Source organism: Sorex fumeus, unplaced genomic scaffold (genome assembly GCF_029834395.1).
Source record: "Sorex fumeus unplaced genomic scaffold, SorFum_2.1 ptg000014l, whole genome shotgun sequence".
NCBI lineage: Eukaryota > Metazoa > Chordata > Mammalia > Eulipotyphla > Soricidae > Sorex > Sorex fumeus.
The window spans coordinates 37,969,236-37,991,664 of NW_026606071.1; the positions used below are offsets into that span (position 1 = coordinate 37,969,236).

The 22,429-nt window shown below is 61.1% G+C and overlaps 2 protein-coding genes across 2 annotated transcripts in view; both read left to right on the plus strand.

The window, feature by feature from the left end:
- SPEG (striated muscle enriched protein kinase) overlaps positions 1-16,611 on the plus strand; it is a 66,178-nt gene extending 49,567 nt beyond the window's left edge. The window contains 15 exon segments of the mRNA XM_056111690.1: positions 418-570; positions 706-748; positions 2,801-2,869; positions 3,533-5,528; positions 6,256-6,387; positions 9,923-10,039; positions 10,129-10,296; positions 10,404-10,526; positions 10,668-10,835; positions 10,936-11,542; positions 12,315-12,554; positions 12,682-12,905; positions 14,072-14,147; positions 14,262-14,411; positions 16,208-16,611. Of these exon segments, the coding sequence (XP_055967665.1) occupies positions 418-570; positions 706-748; positions 2,801-2,869; positions 3,533-5,528; positions 6,256-6,387; positions 9,923-10,039; positions 10,129-10,296; positions 10,404-10,526; positions 10,668-10,835; positions 10,936-11,542; positions 12,315-12,554; positions 12,682-12,905; positions 14,072-14,147; positions 14,262-14,411; positions 16,208-16,400 (4,459 nt within the window). The 3' untranslated portion in view covers positions 16,401-16,611.
- A 1,871-nt stretch (positions 16,612-18,482) lies between these two features.
- SPEGNB (SPEG neighbor) lies at positions 18,483-21,452 on the plus strand. The gene is given in 6 exon segments (XM_056111989.1): positions 18,483-18,523; positions 20,120-20,375; positions 20,377-20,478; positions 20,481-20,541; positions 21,095-21,159; positions 21,396-21,452. Coding segments are annotated over 6 exon segments (582 nt in total).
- Positions 21,453-22,429: the final 977 nt, after the last annotated feature.

The following is a 22,429-nucleotide window of genomic DNA, read 5'->3' on the forward strand; positions in this document are numbered from 1 at the left end:
GGATGGGCCCTGGAAAGAGGAGTAGATTAGTCCCTCAAAGCACATGTCCAGGACCAGAACGATAGTGCAGTGGGCAGGGCACTTGCCTTGCATGCGGCCGACCTGGGTTCGAGTCCCAGCATCCCATATGGTCCCCTGAGCACCACCAGGAGTAATTCCCGAGTGCAGAAACAGGAATAACCCCCGAACGTTGTCAGGTGTGGTCCCACCCCACCCACCCCCTCAAAAAAGCAAGAATCCAAGGCAGGGAACCAGCCTCCCCCCGCTCTGCCGATCTGGGGTGACATGGGGGCAAGGTCACCGGGCTCCCCACCTTCCCCCCCTCCCACGGTCCGCAGTCCTGCCCTGCCCCCAGGCATCCCCTTCACCCCTACTCTAATGACACCTGGCCCCTCTCCAAACACCCCCCCACTACAGTCTCACGGGAATCTCCCCGTTCGTCGGGGAGAATGATCGAACAACCCTAATGAACATCCGCAACTACAACGTGGCCTTCGAGGAGACCACGTTCCTGAGCCTCAGCCGGGAGGCCCGTGGCTTCCTCATCAAAGTGCTCGTGCGGGACCAGCTGTGAGTGCCCCACCGGCCTGGCCCCCTCCTCCTTGGAGGCCCCGCTCTCTGCCCTCCCCCCCCCCCCCCGCAGCGCTGTTTATTGGCAGAATGAATGAAGGAGTGAATGAATGACAGAGCCCCGTTCCCTTCCAGGAGGCCTTCCGCAGAGGAGACCCTGGAACACGCCTGGTTCAAAGTGAGTCTGGGCCCACAGGGCTGGAATTGAGTGGAGGGCAAGAGGGAGTTTGCAATCAAATCACACAGTGAGAGCGCTTGTTGTGTAGAGTGAAATGGGTTTTGTCCAAGCAGAGCTTTTGGGGGTAGGGGAGGTGAAGCCACAAGCAGCAGTGCTCACTCAGGGGATACTCCTGGCTCTGTGCTCAGAGTGACTGACCCCTGGCGGTGCCCAGGGGAACCACATGTGCTGCCTGGGATAGAACCAGGGTAGTGCCTTACTTCCCGGACGCTCTCTCCCGCCTAAGGGGTTTCTTTTCTTTTGGTTTGGGTTTTTGTGTCACCTGCCAACAATGCTCAGGGGGTTACTCCTGGCTCTGCACTCAGGAATCACTCCTGCCAGTGCTTGGGGGGGATCATCTGAAGTAGTGCCAGGGATCGAACCCCAGTCCAGCTGTGTGCTAGACAAACGTCCTCCCCACTGTACTGTTGCTCTGGTCTCTGGCCCATATTACTCTGGGAAGCTGGCCACCTGTTTTGTTTTTGTTGTTGTTATTGTTGTTGTTGTTTTTGCTTTTGGTGTCACACCTGACGATGCACAGGACTTACTCCTGGCTCTGCACTCAGGAATCACTCCTAGTGGTGCTCAGGGGACCACATGGGATGCTGGGAATCAAACCCAGGTCGGCCGCGTGCAAGGCAAACGCCCTACCCGCTGTGCTATTGCTCCAGCCCCTGGCCACCTGTTTTTTTAAGAAAAACATTTTTAAACTGAATCACCATGAGATACACAGTGTCAGGGTTGTTCATGATTAGGTCTCTGTCATACAAAGTCCCTTCACCAGTGTACATTTCCCGTCACCGGTGTCCCCAGTTTCCCTCCCGTTACCCCTCCCAGCCTGCCTCTATGGCAGACACTTTTAATTTTTTCTGTTGCTCTGTCTCTTTTCTTTTTCCTTTTTTTTTTTTTGTTTTACGGGTCACACCCGGCATTACACAGGGGTTACTCCTAGTGGTACTCAGGGGACCATATGGGATGCTGGGAATCGAACCCAGGTCAGCTGCATGCAAGGCAAATGCCCTACCCACTGTGCTATCGCTCCAGACCCTGTCTCTCTTTTTTTATCATTTTGGAGGCGGGCCCCTCTCAAGCATTGCTCAGGGGGCCATGCCACACCAGGGGTTGAACTCAGGGTCTTCTGCCAGCTGCCACATGCTCTCCAACTGTTGGAGCCCCCTCCTGGGCCCACCACGTGGGTTTGAACCTCCCCTAATTCCCTCATCGTCAGCGCCCCCAGACCTGGTTATGGAGACCCCTTCCAACCTGACAGTGGAGGGGGGTGCCCATGGACTCGGCCTCTCAGCCCTGCTGGTCACACGAGGGGAGGTTCATACTCATTCAGCCTCAGCCCCTGAGCGCTGGGCACCGTGCCAGGCTCAGGACCGTGGGGAGGGGGTAAGAAAGAGACCCAGAAATAGAAACAGAACAAACTGTCCAAGGGTGATGTAGAGGGGAGCCTGGGCAGTAGTATAGTGGGCAGAATGGTACTTCCCTTGCATGCCACCAACCCGGGTTCAATCCCCGCCAACACCCCATATGGTCCCCCGAGCCCACCAGGAGTGACCCCCTGAGCACAGAGTCAGGAGTAGGCCCTGAGCACTGCCGGGTGTGGCCCCCAAACCAAACAAGGGTGATGCGGAAAGCATCTGAAGGCTGCACCCCTCCTCAGGCATGTGCCCAGAGAATGAGGGTGTCACCCCTGGATCCAATAGGAGCTCTGAAGGGATTCCTGGGAGGAGTCTCGGGGGGACGCGGCTATCTGCTGCCTTGGCCGGACACCCCCTGCCCCAGGCCGCAGATGTCTGGGTGCTCACTCGCCCAGGGCGAGCCGGGGAACCCCACCCTGAGGGCAGCTCTGAAGCCCACCCTGGGGACCACTGAGGTTGCAGCGCGGGGTTGCTCTGTCGTGCCTCTGGCCACCGGCCCCTCTGATGGCCTCTGTCTCCCCACTGCCATACTGGGGGTGCAGGTGACAGGAGGCCTTTCACTCAGGCCCTGTCCCCTGGTTTGCAGACACAGGCAAAGGGTGCCGAGGTGAGCACGGATCACCTAAAACTCTTCCTGTCCCGACGGAGGTGGCAGGTGAGTGATGCTGTCAGCCCTTCTCTCTCCCCCGTCCCCCTCTCTTCCTCTCCTTTTCTCTTCCTCCCTCTCCTCCCTCTTCCTCTCTCCCTCTCCCTTTCCCTCTCTCTCCTTCTCTATCTCCTCCCTCCCTCTCTCTTCTTCTCTCTCCCTCTCTGACTCTTTCCCCCTCTCTCTCCCTCTCTCTTCTTCTCTCCCTTTCTCTGCATCTCTTCCTCTCTCCTTTTTTTTTCTTTTTGGGTCACACCCGGCAATGCACAGGGGTTACTCCTGGCTCTGCACTCAGAAATGACTCCTGGTGGTGTTCAGGGGACCATATGGGATGCTGGGAATCGAACCCGGGTTGGCCGCGTGCAAGGCAAACGCCCTACCCACTGTGCTATCGCTCCAGCCTTCTTCCTCTCTCCTTCTATCTCCCTCCCTCTTCTCTCCCTCTTTCCCTCTCTCCGATCTCTCCCCCTTTTTCCTTCTCCCTCTTACTCTCTCCTTCCTCTCTTTTAGCTTCTCTCCCCTGTTCCCTCTCTTTCCCTCTCCCCTCCCCTCCCCTCCCTCTCCCCCTTCCTCTCCCATCCCCGCTCTCCCCCCACCCTCTCTCCTGGAGGTGACCACACGAGGTGCCTCCGTTGGTCTACCCCAGCGCTGACCCAGCCACTTTGCCTCCAGCGCTCCCAGATCAGCTACAAGTGCCACCTGGTGCTGCAACCCATCCCCGAGCTGCTGAGGGCGCCCCCGGAGCGCGTGTGGGTGGCCGTGCCCCGCAGAGCCCCGCCCAGCGGGGGGCTGTCCTCGTCGTCGGACTCCGAGGAGGAGGACCTGGAAGAGCTGCCGTCGGTGCCCCGCCCGCTGCAGCCCGAGTTCTCGGGCTCGCGCGTGTCCCTCACGGACATTCCCACGGAGGACGAGGCCGGGGCCGCCACGCCCATGGACTGGCAGGAGCAGGGCCGGGCCCCCCTTGGAGACCAGGAACCCCCCAGCCCGCAGGCCCTCCCCTCCCCAGGCCAGGAGCCCCCGGCCGGGCCCAGCCCGCCGCGCGGAGCGCTCCGAAGGGGCAGCTCCGCCGAGAGCGCCCTGCCCCGGGCCGGGCGGCGGGAACCGGGCCGGGCCCTGCAGAAAGCGGCGTCCGTGGAGCTGCCGCAGCGCCGGAGTCCCAGCCCGGGGGCCACCCGCCTGGCCCGGGGTGGCCTGGGCGAGGGCGAGTACGCGCAGAGGCTGCAGGCCCTGCGCCAGCGGCTCCTGCGCGGGACCCCGGAGGACGGCAAGGTCAGCGGCCTCCGGGGTCCCCTGCTGGAGAGCCTGGGGGGCCGTCCCCGCGACCCTCGCTTGGCCCGGGCCGCCTCCAGCGAGGCCGCCCCGCGCCACCAGCCCCCGCCCGAGACCCGGGGCCTGCAGAAGAGCAGCAGCTTCTCTCAGGGCGAGGCCGAGCCCCGCGGCCGCCACCGGCGCGCCGGGGCCCCCCTGGAGATCCCCGTGGCCCGACTCGGGGCGCGCAAGCTTCAGGAGTCGCCCTCGCTGTCGGCGCTCAGCGAGGCGCAGCCCTCCAGCCCGGGGAGGCCCGGCGCCCCCCAAGCCGGCACCCCCAAGGCCCCGGAGCCTCCGGCCCCCGCCCCCGCCGGGGATGCCCCCGTGTCCCCGGCACCCGAGAGCCAGGAGAAAGCCCCCGAGCCCGCGCCTGAGCCAGCCCCAGCCCCCCAGCCCGCAAAACCGGCCCGGGCTCAGCGGGGTCCCCCGCCGCCTGCCACCCCCTACGCGCAGATCATCCAGTCCCTGCAGCTGTCGGGCCCGACCCCGACCGTGACCCTGACCCCGGCCCCGGCCACTGCCCCTCCGGCCGCGGCCCCTCCGGCCGCGGCCGCCGAGCCCAAGCCCCACCCGGCGGTCTTCGCCCGAGTCGCCTCGCCGCCCCCCGGAGCGCCCGAGAAGCGCGCGCCCGCCGCGACGGCGGCCCCGGGGCCAGGCCCGGGCCCGAAGGTGCGGGTGACCGCGGTGCCCCGGCAACCGGGCAGCAGCCTGAGCAGCAGCATCGAGAACCTGGAGTCGGAGGCCGTGTTCGAGGCGAAGTTCAAGCGCAGCCGGGAGTCGCCGCTGGCGCGGGGTCTGCGCCTGCTGAGCCGCTCGCGCTCCGAGGAGCGCGGCCCGTGGCGCGCGGCCGAGGACGAGGACGGCATGTACCGGCCCAGCCCCGCGGGCACCCCGCTGGAGCTCGTGCGCCGGCCCGAGCGCTCCCGCTCGGTGCAGGACCTGCGGGGGGCGGCCGGCGAGCAGAGCCTGGTCCGCCGCCTGTCGCTGTCGCTGTCGCAGCGGCTGCGCCGCACGCCGCCGGGCCAGCGCCGCCCGGCCTGGGAAGCCCGCGGGGACGGGGAGGGCTCGGAGGGCGGCAGCTCGGCGCGCGGCTCCCCGGTGCTCGCCGTGCGCCGGCGGCTCAGCTCCACGCTCGAGCGCCTGTCCAGCCGCTTCCAGCGCAGCGGCAGCAGCGAGGACTCCGGGGGCGCGTCGGGCCGCAGCACGCCGCTGTTCGGGCGGCTGCGCCGGGCCACGTCGGAGGGCGAGAGTCTGCGGCGTCTGGGCCTCCCGCACAACCAGCTGGCCGCGCAGGGGGCCGCCACCACGCCCTCCGCCGAGTCCCTGGGCTCTGAGGCCAGCGGCAACTCGGGCTCGTCGGGTGAGGAGGAGCAGGGCAGCGGGAGAAGATGTGAACAGGAGTGCATAGGAGGCCAGCCGGGGGTGGGAGGGTCCCACAAAGGACTGGAGCACATGTTGATCCCAGCACTGCACAGTCCCCTGAATTACACCGGGAGTAGCCACGGGGTGGAGCGATAATACAGCAGGATGGGTGTTTGCCTTGCATGCGGCTCACCCAGGTCCCATCCCCGGCATCCCATATGGTCTACTGAGCACTGCCAGGAGTGATTCCTGAATGCAGAGCTAGGAGTAACCCTGAGCGTTGCTGCGTGTAAAGTAAAGTAAAGGCCCTCCCGTTGATCATCGATTTGCTCGAGCGGGCCCAGTAACGTCTCCATTGGAGACTTTGTTGTTACTGTGTCTGGCATATCGAATACTCTTGGTAGCTTGCCGGGCTCTCCGAGAGGGGCGGAGGAATCGAACTCGGGTCGGCCATGTTGGCTGCGTGCAAGGCAGACGCCCTACCCGCTGTGCTATCGCTCCAGCCCAAACCCCCCAAAAAAGTGCATGGGGGGTATGGCGCAGAGCCTGGACGGGGAAGGGGTGAACTGGAAAGAGGTCCTTGGAGGAGTCCAGGGACACCCAGCATTAAGAGGTTCACCAAATTGTGGAGTTCCTGGGGCCATAGGGGGAGGGGACTGGGGCAGACAGGAAGCTGGGTGCCCTCGGCTCCAGCTGGAAGTGCTCATGGATCTGGCTATTGGCAGGTCCCGGGGAAAGCCGAAGCCGGCTGCGCTGGGGGCTCTCGAGGCTGCGGAAGGACAAGGGGTTGTCCCAGCCCAACCTGTCCGCCAGCGCCCAGGAGGATCTGGGTCACCCGTATGTGCGCAGTGAGTCAGGTAAGAGGCTCACTGGGTAAGAATACCCCACCCACCCCACGCCAGGGAGTCATCCCAGCTGGTAGGAGAGGAGCACATCACAGAAGTCCCTGGGTCTCTAACCTGCTCCCTGAGGAAAGGGTATCCCAGGTCTCTAACCGGCTCCCAGGGAGGATCTTCCAGGTCTCTAACCGGCTCCCTGGTGCAGACCCCAGGTCTCTAACCTGCTGGGGTTTCTCCCAGGTCTCTAACCTGCTCCCTGGGATGGACCCCAGGTCTCTAACCTGCTCCCAGGGAGGATCTCCCAGGTCTCTAACCGGCTCCCTGGGGGTGGACCCCAGGTCTCTAACCTGCTGGGCATCTCCCAGGTCTTTAACCTGTTCCCTGGGGTGGACCCCAGGTCTCTAACCTGTTCCTTGGTGGGAGCAGGATTCCAACCACCTCCCTGCAGGGGGAGGGTACCCAGGTCTCTAACCTCCTCCCTGGGGGGAAGACCCCAGTGCCCAGCGTCCTCACTGGTGGGAGCCTGGGTTTCTAAGCTTCTTGGTGGCACACCCTAGGTGTCTAGCTTCCTCTCTGGTGGGAAACCCTGGGTCTCTAACCTCCCTTTTGAGAGACCCTCAATCTCTAGCCTCCTTCCTGATGGGAAACCCTGGGCCTTTGGCAGTGGGAAGGGGGAGCCCACTCAACTGTGCCCAGAGGAGGTCACTCCTGCCAGTGCTACAGGGCTCCTATGCAGTGCTGGGGATCCCCCCCACCCCCGTCTGCCCTGGTCAGCCATGTACCAGGCAAGCACCTTCCCCTCTGTACTGTCGCTTCCGCCCCAAGAACCTCTGGAAGGAGCTCCAGAGAGGTCTCCCATCCCACAGCTGCCTTCCAGATGTGTCTGCTCTCATGGCACCCAGAGCCACTCTCTGCCAGCCTGGGGGGCTCACCGTGTGGGTGCTGCCCCATCCCTGATTCCCAGAACACCCGCCATCCTGCTCAATACCTCCAGCCCTTTAGACACAGGTGCAGACTTCAGGACGCTGCTCTGCATGGGGGAGGGGGAGGGACAGGGCTCCTCCCCCAGGGCTCTCCCGGGGAGCATTACCCCAGGACTCACTCCACGTTCCCCAGACAAGCAGGATGCCACAGTCCCCCAGGCCCTGGGCAGGACCTTCACCACCCCCAGTTCTTTTTTTTTTTTTAATTTTAATGAATCACCATGATATCCAGTTACAGACTTACAGATTTTCGTGATTATGTTTCAGTCAATGTTCAAGTACCCATCCCTCCACCAATGCCCATTCTCTACCACCAATGTTCCCAGTATCCCTCCTGCCACCCCCACCCCTTCCCACCCCCTGCCTCTGTGGTCTACTGAGCACCGCCAGGAGTGATTCCTGAGTGCAGAGCTAGGAGTAACCGTGAGCGTGGCCGCAGGCACATTCCCTCTTTCTCTCTCTCTCCTTTTGGGTGTTATGGTTTGCAATATAGTTACTAAGTGGCCGTCATATTTGGTTCATAGTCTACTTTCATCACACATCTACCATCCCGAGTGAGCCCTCCAAGCATCATTTACTTAGTGCTCCTTTCTCCATCCCAGCTGCCTTTTCCCCCAGCACATAAGATTGGCTTTCAAGCCATGGAGCGATCTTCCTGGCCCTTATCTCTACTATCCTTAGGTGTTAGTCTCCCATTACATTACTTTTTATGCCACAAATGAGTGAATTCATTCTATGTCTGCCCCTCTCTTTCTGACTCATTTCAGTTAGCATGATACTCTCCATGTCCATCCGCTTATATGCAAATTTCATGGTTTCGTCTTTTCTAACAGCTGCATAGTATTCCATTGTGCAGATGTACCAAAGTTTCTTTAACCAGTCATCTATCCTCGGGCACGCAAGTTTTTTTTTTTCCAGATTCTCAGTCCCCAGTTCTTGTTTCCACATAAAATTCACAGCCCTCCCAGCGGGGCTTAGCTGAATTTGCAATGACTGTGCCTGACCTTGGCTCGAGAAATTGTGGTGTCATGCTCCAGGCCACGGATTGAGAGGGCTCTAGTGAGTGGAGAGGGGGTGGCCCACTGGTGAGCACAGGTGGAGGGAGACAGCATCTCCGAGGGCTGGGTCGTCAGGGACCGGCTTCGACCCAGCCCTGTTTTGGTGGGGCTGCTGAATTTTTTTCTTGTCCAATGTCCCTGTCTCTGACCTCTCCCCTCTCCCTGAAGAAAGGTCACTGTCCCTGTCACTTTAACTAGGAAAGAGATAATGCGAGCAGTGGTATACACTGCTCATTAGAGCACCCAGGCCAAGTCACCCTACTCCCACCCCTCCCATCAGTACCCTCCCTTGCAGTGAAAGTGGCCTTTGGGACCCAGAGAGATGGTACAGGAAGTAAGGCATTCGTCTTGCATGTGTCCAGCCTGAGTTCGATCCTTGACACCCATAGACTCCCCCGAGCACCACCCATAGTGAGCTCTGAGCCCAGAGCCAGGAGTAAGCCCTGAGCCTGGCCAGATATAACCCCCAAACAAACACAGAAAAAGGAAAAAGAAAATGATCATTGGTGAAATTATTCCATTTGCTGCGGTTGGAGCCTGAACGTGGGGCCCACCATACCCCCAGAGCAGAGGGGATACCTGGCTGTACCATCCCCTCCTTTGAGCATTCAGAGGATGCCTTTCTCATCCCCCGTCTTAGTTCTTTTATCTGCAGCAGTAGTTGGGGCTCCCCAGACTCTGTTCCCCTCCACCCTCTGCTCAAGGACAAAGACCACACTCACATTCATGCCTCCCGTCTCATCCCATCAGCACCCTCAGGCACAGACTTTTATTTATTTATTGTTTGGGGGGACCACACCCTGTGATGCTCAGGGGTTACTCCTGGCTCTGCAATTAGGACTAACTCCTAGTGGGCTCAAGGGGACCAAATGGGATGCCGGAGGTGCGGGGTGCGGGAAGATCGAACTCCAGTCAGCCGCATGCAAGGCAAAGCACTTTGTGCTCTGTCCTCAGGTTCCAGCCCCCATATACAAACTTCTCTAAGGTCCCACTCCAGGGAGCAGAGCTGCACATCCTTGAGAGTCACGCACCAGCTGTGTTGGCACAAGGATCTTGTTTGGTGTTTGCTCTCTTGTGTGGGGGTTGGAGGCAATACCCAGTGGTGTTCAGGGCTTACTCCTGGCTCTGGAGTAATTACTCCTGAAGTAATCCTGGGATGACTCCTGGTGGGCTCCAGGGACCACTATGTGATGGGGGTGGGGTGGGGGGATTGAACCCAGGTCAGATGTGTGCAAAGCAAGCATCCTCCCTGCTGTGCTATCTCCCTGACTCCAGAGCAAGGACCTTGCCTATCCCCCGTGCTCCTTCCCCGACTGGCTGAAACCCCCTCATGTCTGGGGCCCTGGGGTGCCTGACGTCACCTTCGAGCCTATTCACGAGTCGATAGTCACAAAAAGCAGCCAGAGATCATGTGGACTTGCCTCCCATCTCTCGTGCCCCCCTGCATTGGCAGGAAGGGAGCCAGAGTGGGGGGACCCCGGGACCCATGGCCCCTCTTCCCTGTCTCTCCAGACTTCCCCCCAGTCTTCCACATCAAACTCAAGGACCAGGTGCTGCTGGAGGGAGAAGCGGCCACGCTACTCTGCCTGCCCGCGGCCTGCCCCGCACCCCACATCTCCTGGACTAAGGGTAAGGCGGTTCTGGAGGGGCGGCAGGCGGGAGATGGGGGGGCACCTGGGGTGCTCAGTGGCCCCTCTTGTCCTTTCTGCCCCCCCCAGACAAGCAGTCCCTGCACTCCGAGCCCTCCGTGGTCATCGTGTCCTGCAAGGACGGCCGGCAGCTGCTCAGCATCCCCCGGGCCAGCAGGCGGCACGCGGGGCTCTACGAGTGCTCGGCCAGCAACGTGCTGGGCACCGTCACCAGCTCCTGCACTGTGGCCGTGGCCCGTGAGCGAGCGAGCACCGGGGAGGGACGTTGACGGGCGGGGTGTGGGGAGATGGAGCCGGGGCTGGCTGGGCTCACCAGGGCTCCCCTCCTCTCTCTCTCTTTCCAGGTGTCCCTGGAAAGCTGGCGCCCCCAGAGGTGCCCCAGACCTACCAGGACACGGCGCTGGTGCTGTGGAAACCAGGGGATGGCCGGGCCCCCTGCACCTACACTCTGGAGCGGCGGGTGGAGGGTGAGGCCTGGGGTGGACGGGGAGAGGAGGGGGACCCTGGGGGGGGCTCTCCCGGAAGGACGTGCCTGCCCCACACACGTGCCCTGGGAACCGGAGGAAACACCCCTCCGGCCTCAGCCCTGCCCGCCTCCCCCCCTGCAGGTGAGTCGGCCTGGCACCCGGTGAGCGCGGGCATCCCTGACTGCTACTACAACGCCACCCAGCTGCCCATCGGGATCCCCGTGAGGTTCCGCGTGGCCTGTACCAACCGCGCCGGCCAGGGGCCCTTCAGCAACCCTTCTGAGAAGGTCCTCATCAGGGCAGTGCCAGGTCAGTGGTCAGCGGTACGGGGTAGGGGGGAGCAGCCCAGGTAGCCCCCCCCGCCCCCCTGGATACCCCTGGGTGACTTTTTTTTTCTGTCTCCCCGAAGATTCCTCAGCTCCGCCCTCCATCGCTCGAGATGTCCCTGTTACCTCAGGGCCGGCCAGGGCCCCGCCTCCCGCCTCACCTACCTCACTGGCCCCGTCCCCCAGCCCCAGCCCAGCTCCCATGGCGCCAGCCTCCCCGACGACGACGGCGCCCAGCCCCTCATCGCCCCAGCCGCCGCCATCCCCCCGCCAGGCCTTGCCCTCACTCAAGGCCGTGGGTCCACCCCCCGCCACCCCCCCACGAAAGCACAGGGGCCTGCAGGCTGCCCGGCCAGCAGGGCCCACCCCTGCCAGCGCCCAAGTCACCACAAGTGAGCTTGGGGCTTCCCTCCCCGATGGGGGGACCCCTGCCCCGGCCCCTAGCCCCCAAGGAGTAAAAGCTGCGGCCCCCTCTTCGCCCTTGTACTTGGTGACATCGTTCGTGTCTGCGCCCCCCGCCCCCGAGCCCACACCTGCACCCACCCAGGAGACCGGGCAGAGCCTTAGCCCGGCCACAGAGGCACAGGAGCCCCGCGGGGCCTCCCCCCGCAGCTCTCCAGGGCCCGAGGGCACCACTCTTCGGCAGGGTCCTCCCCAGAAGCCCTACACCTTCCTGGAGGAGAAAGCCCGGTGAGCGGGGCTGGGGTCCGGGGACTGGGGGGATGGGGGTGCACTCAGGGTCCAGAGCAAAGACGATGGTCTGGTAGGGTGCCAGGAAGCTGCACCCCCAAATCCGAATATGACGAGCATTTGCCCTGGGAGCTCATTTCACGACCCCCCCACTCAGAAAGGGAGGGAGGCTGCATGATTGTCACCCATTTCCCCAACAAGAAAACTGAGGTTAGGGGCCAGAGCGATAGTACAGCGGATAGGGTGTTTGCCTTGCACATGGCCAACCCAGGTTCGATCGATATGGTCCCCCGAGCACTGCCAGGAGTGATCCCTGAGTGCAGAGCCAAGAGTAACCCCTAAGCATCGCTGGGTGTGACCCCCCCCCCAAAAAAGAAAAGAAAACTGAGGTTTAGAGAGGTTCCAGGGTTCCGCCTAGAGGCAGAGAGTCCGGCAGCTGTGGCCTTGCACACAGCTGACCTGGGTTCAATCCCCCGCATCCCATATGGTCCCCGTATCATCCCACCAGGGGTGATTTCCTCAGCACACGGCCAGGAGTCAACCCTGAGCACCACTGGGTGTGGAGGCAGACCCGGTCTGTGGGCAGAGCTGGGACCTAAACCCAGTTCCTGGGGTTGAATCCCAGAACCCCTGGGCCCTGTGGCATTCCTGCCTGCCGGAGACCCCCACCCCCGACTGCTGCCCCCCCCCCATCTCCCCACTGAGGACTGGTCCTACGCCTTTCTCGGAACTTAGATGTGTGTGGGGGGGGGATCCCCTCCTTATTGTACAGGGGCCGCTTCGGTGTGGTGCGGACGTGCCGGGAGAATGCCACGGGGAGGACGTTCGTGGCCAAGATCGTGCCATACGCGGCCGAGGGCAGGCGGCGGGTCCTGCAGGAGTACGAGGTGCTGCGGGCACTGCACCACGAGCGCCTCATGGCCCTGCACGAGGCCTACATCACGCCCCGCTACCTCGTGCTCATCGCCGAGAGCTGCGGCAACCGGGAGCTCCTCTGCGGTCTCAGCGACAGGTGTGCGGAGGGGGTGGCCCAGGGGGGCGGAGCAGGAGCACCCCCGGTGTAGGGGCATGGGTGGAGCGGGCGGCCCCGGTGGTAACCTGCATCGCCCGCCCCTCCCCCACCCCGCCCCTCCCGCCAGGTTCCGGTATTCCGAGGATGACGTGGCCACCTACGTGGTCCAGCTGCTGCAGGGCCTGGACTACCTGCACGGCCACCACGTGCTGCACCTGGACATCAAGCCCGACAACCTGCTGCTGGCCCCCGACAACGCCCTCAAGATTGTGGACTTCGGCAGCGCCCAGCCCTACAACCCCCAGGCCCTGCAGCCCCTGGGGCACCGCACGGGCACGCTGGAGTTCATGGGTGAGTGGGCGGGTGGGTGGCATGGCGGCAACCAAGGGTGTCCCCCCCCCCCACGCCCGGCTTTGCCCCCGAGACTGTCTCTTTTCATGTGGTTTCGGGCCATGCCCGGCGGTGCTCAGGGCCGACTCCCGGCTCTGCACTCCGGGGATCACTCCCTCCTGCCAGGGCTCCGGGGACCACCCTGGGGGGGCCGGGATCCAACCCAAGTTGGCCCTATGCAAGGCAAACGCCCTCCCTGCTTTACTATCTCTCCGATCCAAAGCTGCCCTTGTCGGGGAGGGGGGCAATGCCAGAGCTGCTTAGGGCACCCCGAGGTGCCAAGGATCATTATGACTCGCGCCCCCCTCCCCCACCTCACAGAGCCTTCACACCCCCCCCAGCCCCTCCCCCAGCAGTTGCCTCCTGTCAACCATTGCAAGAGCTCAATTCTTGGGATATTTTCAGGCATCCTGTCACCCCCCTTTTACAGATGAGAAAACAGAGGCCCAGGGAGGTTAATAAGCATGTGTCTAATTCCAGACAGTTATAAATGGTAGAGCCGGGATTTGATAAAGCAGGGAAGACAGGGAAATCCATCATTACGTTCTAGAAGGGAAGCCAGCGCCGTGCGCCGACCTCCTAAATACTTCATGTGCATTCGCTCTGCCCGGGACTTCGCCCACAAACCGCAGCCCTCACGGGCTGGTGGGTTCTCATTGTCCTCACCCGGAGGGGCAGGCCGAGGAGGGGGGAGAGTAGGGGGGTTCACCGGGCTGACCCAGAGCTCTGCTCACCTTGGGCTGCCTGCCTCCGAGCAGTTTTGGGCAAGCAAGTGATCCCCGGTTTTCGACTCCTCTGCTGTTCTGAGGACCTCTCCTTTCCCCCCTACACACACACACACACACACACACACACACACACACGCACGCACGCACACACGCACGCACGCACTCACACACGCTCGCGCATGCATGCACACATACAATTCAGTGTGGGCAGGAGAGGGAGAGGCCCTGCTCCCTCCCCCATCTCGGGTCACCCCTTCCTCACCTGGCAGCTGGCCCCAGAGCCTGTGCTCCGGCCAGTCTGGTGACCGGGACACGGCCCTGAGCCGAAGGCCACCCCGCCCGTCTCGGGCCCCCTGCCACCGGGAAACGGTTTCAGCTTGGCCCCCTGTCTCCTGCCAGCTCCTGAGATGGTGAAGGGAGACCCCATCGGCTCTGCCACGGACATCTGGGGCGTCGGCGTGCTCACTTACATCATGTGAGTGCCCCCCACCCAGCCGCCCCTGATCACCTCTGTGCCACGCTCCCAGCTCTCTGCCTTCCCCCTCCCCGCCCCAGGTGTGCAGGCGCCAACTCCCTGTCTCCCCCACAGGCTGAGTGGACGCTCCCCCTTCTATGAGCCAGACCCCCAGGAAACAGAGGCCCGGATCGTGGGTGGCCGCTTCGATGCCTTCCAGCTGTACCCCAACACCTCCCAAAGCGCCACCCTGTTCTTGCGAAAGGCCCTCTCAGTCCATCCCTGGTGAGTGGGCCCCACACCTGTCCGACCTCCCCTCCCCCCCCACAAGTCCTCCTACACAGGGTTCCCTCTAGCTCCTCCCTTGGCCGGGCGGCTGCCCCCTGCTCCTCCTCCTACCTGCAGGTGGCGCTCGGCCGCCGCCCCACGGGCTCTACCGCTGCTCTCCTAGTACTGCGAGTACTTTTCCTACCGCTTCTCAATCTTTTACTGCTTTTACTGTTACTCTTACATTCCTTCTAGATTTGTGTTTTTCTTTTTAACCATCACCACTCTTTTATTCCCCCTCCTGTTACCATGAGTCTTTCTGTTATTACTCAGTTCTCTTACTGTGCTACCACTATGGCTATGACTTCATACTCTTGCTACTTACTTGCACTACTCCGGGTTCTCACAACTGCTCTTACTCCCAGCCTTACTACTGCTCCTACTCTTCCTGTCACTTTATGGTTGTACTACCCACACGTGACGCTTGGAACAATGATGCGTTTCTTTACTTTTGCTGCTAGTATTATTACTCCGCATTCTCTTAGATGCTTTTGCTATTACTATGAGTTTTCCTTCTGCTGCTATTATTACTATTACTCTATGTATTGGGCTGGAGCGATAGCACAGCGGGTAGGGCATTTGCCTTGCATGCAGCCAGCCCGGCCGACTCGAGTTCAATTCCTCCGCCCCTCTCGGAGAGCCCAGCAAGCTATCTAGAGTATCTCGCCCGCACGGCAAAGCCTGGGAAGCTACCTGTGACTTATTCAATATGCCAAACACAGTAGCAACAAAGTCTCACGATGGAGACGTTACTGGGCCCGCTTGAGAAAATCGATGAACAACGGGAGGACAGTGACAGTGACAGTGACAGTGACTCTATGTATTTACTATTGCTCCTATTGTTCCTATCACTACCTGGTTTCAATGTCCATGCTTGAGGCCTGAAACAGCCGGAGTTCTCATATTATTGTTACTACTATTACTACTGCTACTATTACTGCAAGTACTGTTACCACGGGCTGGAGCAATAACACAGCGGGTAAGCGTTTGCCTTGCACGCAGCTGACCCAGGTTCGATTCCTCCAGCCCTCTCAGCCGGGCAAACTACCTAGAGTGTCCCTCCCGCACGCCAGAGCCTGGCAAGCTCCCCATGCTGTAATCGATAATGCCAAAAACAGTATCAACAAGTCTCACAAGGGAGACATTACTGATGCCCGCTCGAGCAAATCGATGAACAACAGGAGGACAGCGCTACAGTGCTACTGTTACCACAGGTTCTTACTCTTCCTCAGCTTCCTGGCTGTCCTGCTTATGCCTGAGTCCTGGAAGTTGGAGGTCTCGTGTTACTCTAGTACTGTTACTCCTGTCACTATTCATACTTTTTTTAAACTTTTTTTTTCTTTGGGGGTCATACCCGGCGATGCACAGGGGTTACTCCTGGCTCTGCACTCAGGAATTACTCCTGGCTGTGCTCAGGGGACCATATGGGATGCTGGGAATCGAACCCGGGTCAGCTGTGTGCAAGGCAAACGCCCTACCCGCTGTGCTATCACTCCAGCCCCAACTACTCATACTTCACATCCTTACTTCACCCCTGCTCTTGCTCTCTCTTCCTGACTGTACCGCCCCCTGCTGGTGGCCTGGAACAGCCCTGGGAGACAGGCAGAATCACTCACTGTCCCCGTTCTCTGAGCTCCCTGAGTTGCCGGGGGCCCAGTCCCAGCCGTCCCTGGGAGGATCAGGGGCCCGGCCAGGGGTGCGGTCTTGTTGGGCGCTGGCCCGGCCTCAATGCCTCCTCCCCCCGACCCCGGCAGGAGCCGGCCGTCGCTGCAGGACTGCCTGGCCCACCCGTGGCTGCAGGACGCCTACCTGATGAAGCTGCGTCGCCAGACGCTCACCTTCACCACCAACCGGCTCAAGGAGTTCCTGAGCGAGCAGCGGCGCCGCCGCACCGAGGCCGCCACCCGCCACAAGGTGGTGCTGCGCTCCTACCCGGGCAACCCCTAGCGGCTCGGACCCCAGCCAGCCTCGGGCTTCGACTCGGGGCTCCATTCCAGGGCCCACGCTGAGCCGGGAGCCCTCCCGGGTTTCAGACACCACCAGCAGCAACATCCGGCGGGGCTCTTACCTCATGGACCTGCGGGCACAGCGGCCCCAGGCTCCGGCAGACCACCGGGCCGGAGCCAGAGCGGGGCACCCCCGTCGGGCCGGGCTGGGCCTTGGTGGAGCAGGAAAGGGCGAGAAGGGCAGGGGGCGAGCAAGAATCTGCGGGCTGGGGAGGGGAGACCAAGAAGGTCCCGCGGGTGTGTGTGGGGCGGGGGGTGGAGACAGTGTGCATCGGGGTGTGAGGCACCCAACTAGCTGGAGAGGCCAGGAAGGAAGGAGCCCAGGGCCACGCCCTGGACAGGAAGAACGGAGACGCAGGAACAGGACGTAGGAGAGTGCCAGGGAGCCAGTGCCCGCGTGTGGAGGGGCGAGGGCGGCACGTGAGGGAAAGAGGACGTGGAGGGGACGCAGGAAGTCAGGGGCCAGCGCCCCCAGAAGGAAGAGGAAGAGGGAGAGGACCAGTGGTGGACATGCGCGAGAGGCTGCCCTCTGGGTGCTGGCCCAAGGGCGACCCCAAGACCCTTCTGTGGCCTTCGTCCTTCTCCCCATTTGTGTTTATTTATTTATTGACTTTTGTGAAGTTTTCCTTCCACCCAGTCCCTGTCGCCCAAGTTGTCCTGACCACCCCCCGCCACCCCCACCCCCCACCCCCGTCAACCTTCCTCCCCTCCCCCGCCACCCAGCTGTTCATGCAGCTGTCTGTCTGTCTGTCTGTCACAAGGGAAATAAAAATGGCAAGCAGCAGGACCTACGTGTGGTGTCCGGGCAGGGGCAGCGTGGAGGGGAGGGGATTGCAGGGGGGAGGGGTGGACGTTCCAGCTACTCTGGGCGGCTGGAGCCAAGGAGTGCCCAGCCCTGACCTCTCCCCTGGTCCTAAAGGGCAGAGAAACTTCACTCTGCCTCTCCCTCAGAACGTACTGGAATCCTGGTAGGACCACCTTTGTGCCACTCTGCGCCCCCTCTCACCATCACCCCACGGAGGACACAGGCTCTGTTGTTTGGTTGGGGGTTTTTTGGTTTTTTTGTTTCTTTGTTTTGTTTTTTGGTTCACACCCGGCGATGCTCAGGGGTTACTCCTGGCTCTGCACTCAGGAATTACTCCTGGCAGTGCTCGGGGGACCATAGGGAATGCCAGGGATTGAACCCAGGTTGGCCACGTGCAAGGCAAACACCCTACCTGCTGTGCTATCACTCCTGCCCCGGGACGTGGGTTCTGGAATGGACCAGCTCACACCCCAATCCTAGATCAGTGGCCTTTGCCCTTAACTGGGGTCAGGCTATGACCCCTGATGAACAAGAAGGGGGTTCATCATGCTTGACAAGAACAGCAGATGTGATGCACCGCAAAGGCACAATCGGGACACAGGGACACCCTCAGCACAGGGCAGTGTGAAGGGGGACACAGATGAGCATTTCCTTAGGGTCCTGGGTCCAGTTTCCGGGTTACTTAGGGGGTGTGCCAGGTGCCAGGGAAGAACTACCCTATCCCAAGGGGCTGGGGACAGGGGAACAGTTCCAGTCTCCCCAGCATCCAGAGGGACTGCTTCCTTCCCTCCCTGTCTAGAAAACGGTCCTTGGCAAAAAAAAAATAATAATAAAGGCTCTCTCCATAATCAGAGGGAGCTGGCTTGTGCGTGCCAGTTGAGGTTGAGGGCTGCTTGGCTAGAATCCAAACAACCCTTTGCCCAGCCCAGCCTCTCTGGCTCCTCAGACCCCGCCCCCAGGGGAAGAAGCAAACCCCATCATCATAAAATAACAGAATGTTAAAGCCAGCTGGAAGGGACCGAGCGCTGCTGTGCCCACCTGTCATGACAGCGATGAAGATCTACCGTTTGCCTGGGAGGGTCCCGAATCCCCCGCACACGGCGGCAAGTGTTTCCAGATAAAAACGCGCTGCCTGAACCGGTACCTTGGAAAGTGGCAGACTTCCTCTACAGCCCACCCCCGCCTCGATCTTGAGCTCCCTTCCCATCTCCATTGGAAATGGCATGTGAACTGCTTGTTCCAAACCCGGAGGAGCGACGGTAATTTATGTCAGCACAGTCGTGTCAAAATGACTCTCATCTAAGGAGACAGCACGCACGCCACACCTGAACTGCGGTGACAGTGAACAGGAGCGGCGCTCCAGCTGGTTCCTTGCCCCCCCCCGGAAACTGGAGTCCCAGCAAGTCTCGGATGGGGTGGGGGGTCGGAAACTTCACAGCAGGTGTGGTCGGCTGACCCTGTACCTCATTTTACGCCCCGCAAAGGGCCTGAGCAGATCTAGAGTTGGAGGAGTGCTTATTACTGTCCATCTCTGTGCAGAAGAACAGCCCAGACAGACAGGCCCTCGCCGGTCACGGGGAGAAGAAGAGTGGAGTTGGAAGGGATGGAGAGGTGGTACCCACTCCGCCTCAGGACAAAGCTCCTCCTCGGGCCCCTCCAGGTTTATCTCAGTTTACCGCCAGGGGGCAGTGTATGTGGAAATGACAGCTCTAGACTCTCGGGGGCTGCGGCGATGGGGGGAGGGGCGGGGTCAGGGGAGAAGTCGCTTCGTGATTGGTCCTGACAGCTACGTGGAAGCCTTCTGATTGGCGGGGCGGCCAGCGGAGTCAGCCGCTCCTCGGGCTGAGTCGTGGGACGCCTGCTGCAAATACTCGGACCCGTTTCCCAGGGGAAGTAACTGGAGGGACGGGGCAGGGGGCGCCAGACATGTCAAACCGAGCAAGGAGCGGAGTTCTGTATAAAGTCACGGCTCGGGGCCTGAGCCGTGTACAGCGGGGAGGACAACTTGCTTTGCATACAGCTGAACCGGGTTCGAGTCCCAGCATCCCATATAGTTTCCTGAGCCTGCTAGGAGTGATCCCTGAGCACTGACTCTAACTCCCTGTTAGAGTCGGGAGTAATCCCTGTGCAGTGCCCGTCCTTGGCAAAGAACGGTTCTTGGCCCAAGAAACAAAATCAAACAAGCAAAAGCCCAGGGTTCAGGGCTGAGCAGTTGCCTGTACCCCTACAGTGCCATCCCCACGGGCTCTGTAAAGCCTGTTAGAGGACCCAGGACCTGAAGTTGACTCCCCCCAAGGTGAGTCCCCAACTGTAAGCCGATCTTTTTTTTTTTTTCTTTTTGGATCACACCCGGCAATGCACAGGGGCTACTCCTGGCTCTGCACTCAGGGGTTACTCCTGACAGTGCTCAGGGGACCATATGGGATTCTGGGAATCGAACCCGAACCCAGGTCGGCCACGTGCAAGGCAAACGCCCTTTCCCCTGTGCTATCTCTCCAGCCTCTAAGCCGACCTTTGACATTCCCTGGCATGTTCTTAATTGGGGGAGGGCAGAGGAGAAGGCTGAAGGTCCGAGTCTCTGTCAAAAGCAGCTAAAAACAAAAACCGTGGCTACAGCCTGCCTCCAGAATGTACCCTGGACATTAGTGACCCCACCCCCATCCAGAACACAGCTATTTGCTTCCAGGTCTCTCATCTGGGCCGCTGGTGAGGGGAAGCCCTGGGAAGGTGGGAGCCTGAGCACAGGGTCAGGGGGTGCTAAGGGACCCTGGGCATAGCGGTTGGTAGCATAGGAGGGGAGGACACAGGTAGATCTACCGTTTTAGCAGAGTAGCCTTTGTGCGCACCCCTCTCAGTCGGGGTTTAGGGAGCGAGGGTGCCAGCAGGGGGCAGTTTGCCTGTGGCCAGCGCTGCTGGCGACTCTGGAGCTTTGTGGCGCCGCTCGGGCACGCCCTAGTCCCCACCCAGCCAGCGGCGAAGTCCCGGAAGGAGAAGGGGCCGCGGCGGGTGCTGGAGCAGCTGGCTGACGTGGTGCTGATGAAAGGGAACAGGGTCAAGCGGACCTGCGGCGTCTCGGCTCTCCTGGACCCATTCATCCCGCCGGAGCTGCGTGCCACACTCAAGCCGGGATCGCTCGGTCTTCCAGGACCCTGACGCCGTCGCACTGGTGGTGCGTAACAGCGAGCTCGCCCGCCTGGGCTATCTACATAGCATCCACCACACCATGTAACCATCCCCTTCCTCCAGTGCTCCGACTCTGCGCGAAGCCTCGTGGAGAGTGGGTGCGCCCGGGGCGCAGTGCCAGTGCGCAGAGGGGCACCACCGACCACCCAGGAGGGCGCCCGCCCGGTGCAAGCTGCGCGCGTTTTGCAGCGGGGGCCTACGGAGACCCGTCGTGGCCAGCTCACTCTGGACTGTGTCCAAGGCGTTAGACCTGCGATCCCTTCCTACCCGCGCTAAGTAGACGACCCAGGGCCTCAAGGTCACAGCGAACCCGAATTAGGGATCTGTGCTGGCTTCTGGCTCCAGGAGCTAAGGCACTATGCGATGTAGAGACATTCCTGAGCTTCCCGCCCCCCACCCCACCCCCTAGTTTCTCTTTGACCCTGCAACAATCTATCTCGCGAACTGGAGGGGCTGCGATGAGCCCCGTATAATTAGCGAGGAGATGAAGCCCCTGGAAGGTTGCGCCCAAAGGCACAACACACTGTGAGTTTGAACGCATCGCGTCTCGCCGTGAGGGCCAGCTGCTCGGTGGTGCGCTGATACGCTTGCCCGCCTGCCCGCTGAGCTACTCCTGGTCCTTTGTCCCTTTCCCCTGGTTCCTGCAGCAAAGATTCAAAGGGTACCAAGGAACACGGAGGCGCGCCAAGGCACCTCGGAGACGCCGACCTCGGCGAGTTCGCTCCCGAAAGGGCTGGGTCGAGATGGAAAGGATTTTGCCAGAGGACCAACAGGGAAGGGCAGTGACCCGAGGCCGCAGCTCGCCTGGAGCTGGAGGGTGGGCGGGACAGAGCCCAGAAACCCACCGGAATGAGCCGGGGCGGGTCTGTGCTGTTAAATGAGCCCCTCCAGGGCGCTTGTAAACGATCTGGTGACCTCCGCTCTCCAGGGCGCACTTAAAACCGTCAGTGCACGCCGATCCACAAACGCGAGCTGTACCTGGGGAACAGGCTGGACGTGGCCTGAAAGGGATCCTCAGACCTTTCTCTAGAGCCCGGGCGGTGGGAGGGAGGGAAGAGGTATGGGGAGGGGTGGAACCGACAACCTTTCTCTTGCTTTATAAAAATAGTTTCTCTCTGATCCTCCTTCTGTTCCAGGTACCCTTCCCTCTTCCATCACACACACTTAGTTCAGTGTGACATATCAATAGCAGTATCAAGTTCACAGATTGCAGAGTGCCTAGTTTAGTGCTTGATTTCACAGTCAGCCACGCCTTCAGCTCCCAGAGGGCGGAGCATCATCCTCAGAGTTGATCCCACCCCCTCTTGTCCCTAGCCCCGCTTTCTCCCGGTCATCTCTATTTTGTTTCTGTGTTTTATTTATTTATTTGCTTTTTGGGTCACACCTGGCAATGCTCAGGGGTTACTCCTGGCTCTGCACTCAGGAGATACTCCTGGCGGTGCTCAGGGGACCATGTGGGATGCTGGGAATCGAACCCGAGTCGGGCGCGTGCAAGGCAAACGTCCTACCCGCTGTGCTATCTATCGCTCCAGTCCTGTTTCTGTGCTTTAGCCACACCCGGTGGTGCTCAGACCTTACTCCTGGCTCTATGCTCAGGGGTCACTCCTGGAGAGTTCGGGGTGGGAGGTGGGGCGGGGGACCGTGTGGGGTGCCAGGAATCCAACCCGGGTTGCCGTGTGCAAGGCAAGCGCCCTCCCCCTCTATGCTATCCCTCGGACCCCTAGTCGTTTCTGTTTTGTAGAAGGAGTTCTCTCGGGGGCTGGAGCAATAGCACAGCGGGCAGGGCGTTTGCCTTGCATGCGGCCGACCCCTGGGTTCGATTCCCAGCATCCCATATGGTCCCCTGAGCACCACCAGGAAGTAATTCCTGAGTGAAGAGCCAGGCGTAACCCCTGTGCATCGCCGGGTGTGACTGCAAAAAAAGAAAAAAAAAACGAACAAAAAAAAGCAGCTCTCTCCTTCCTTGGGCTGCTGCCTTGGAG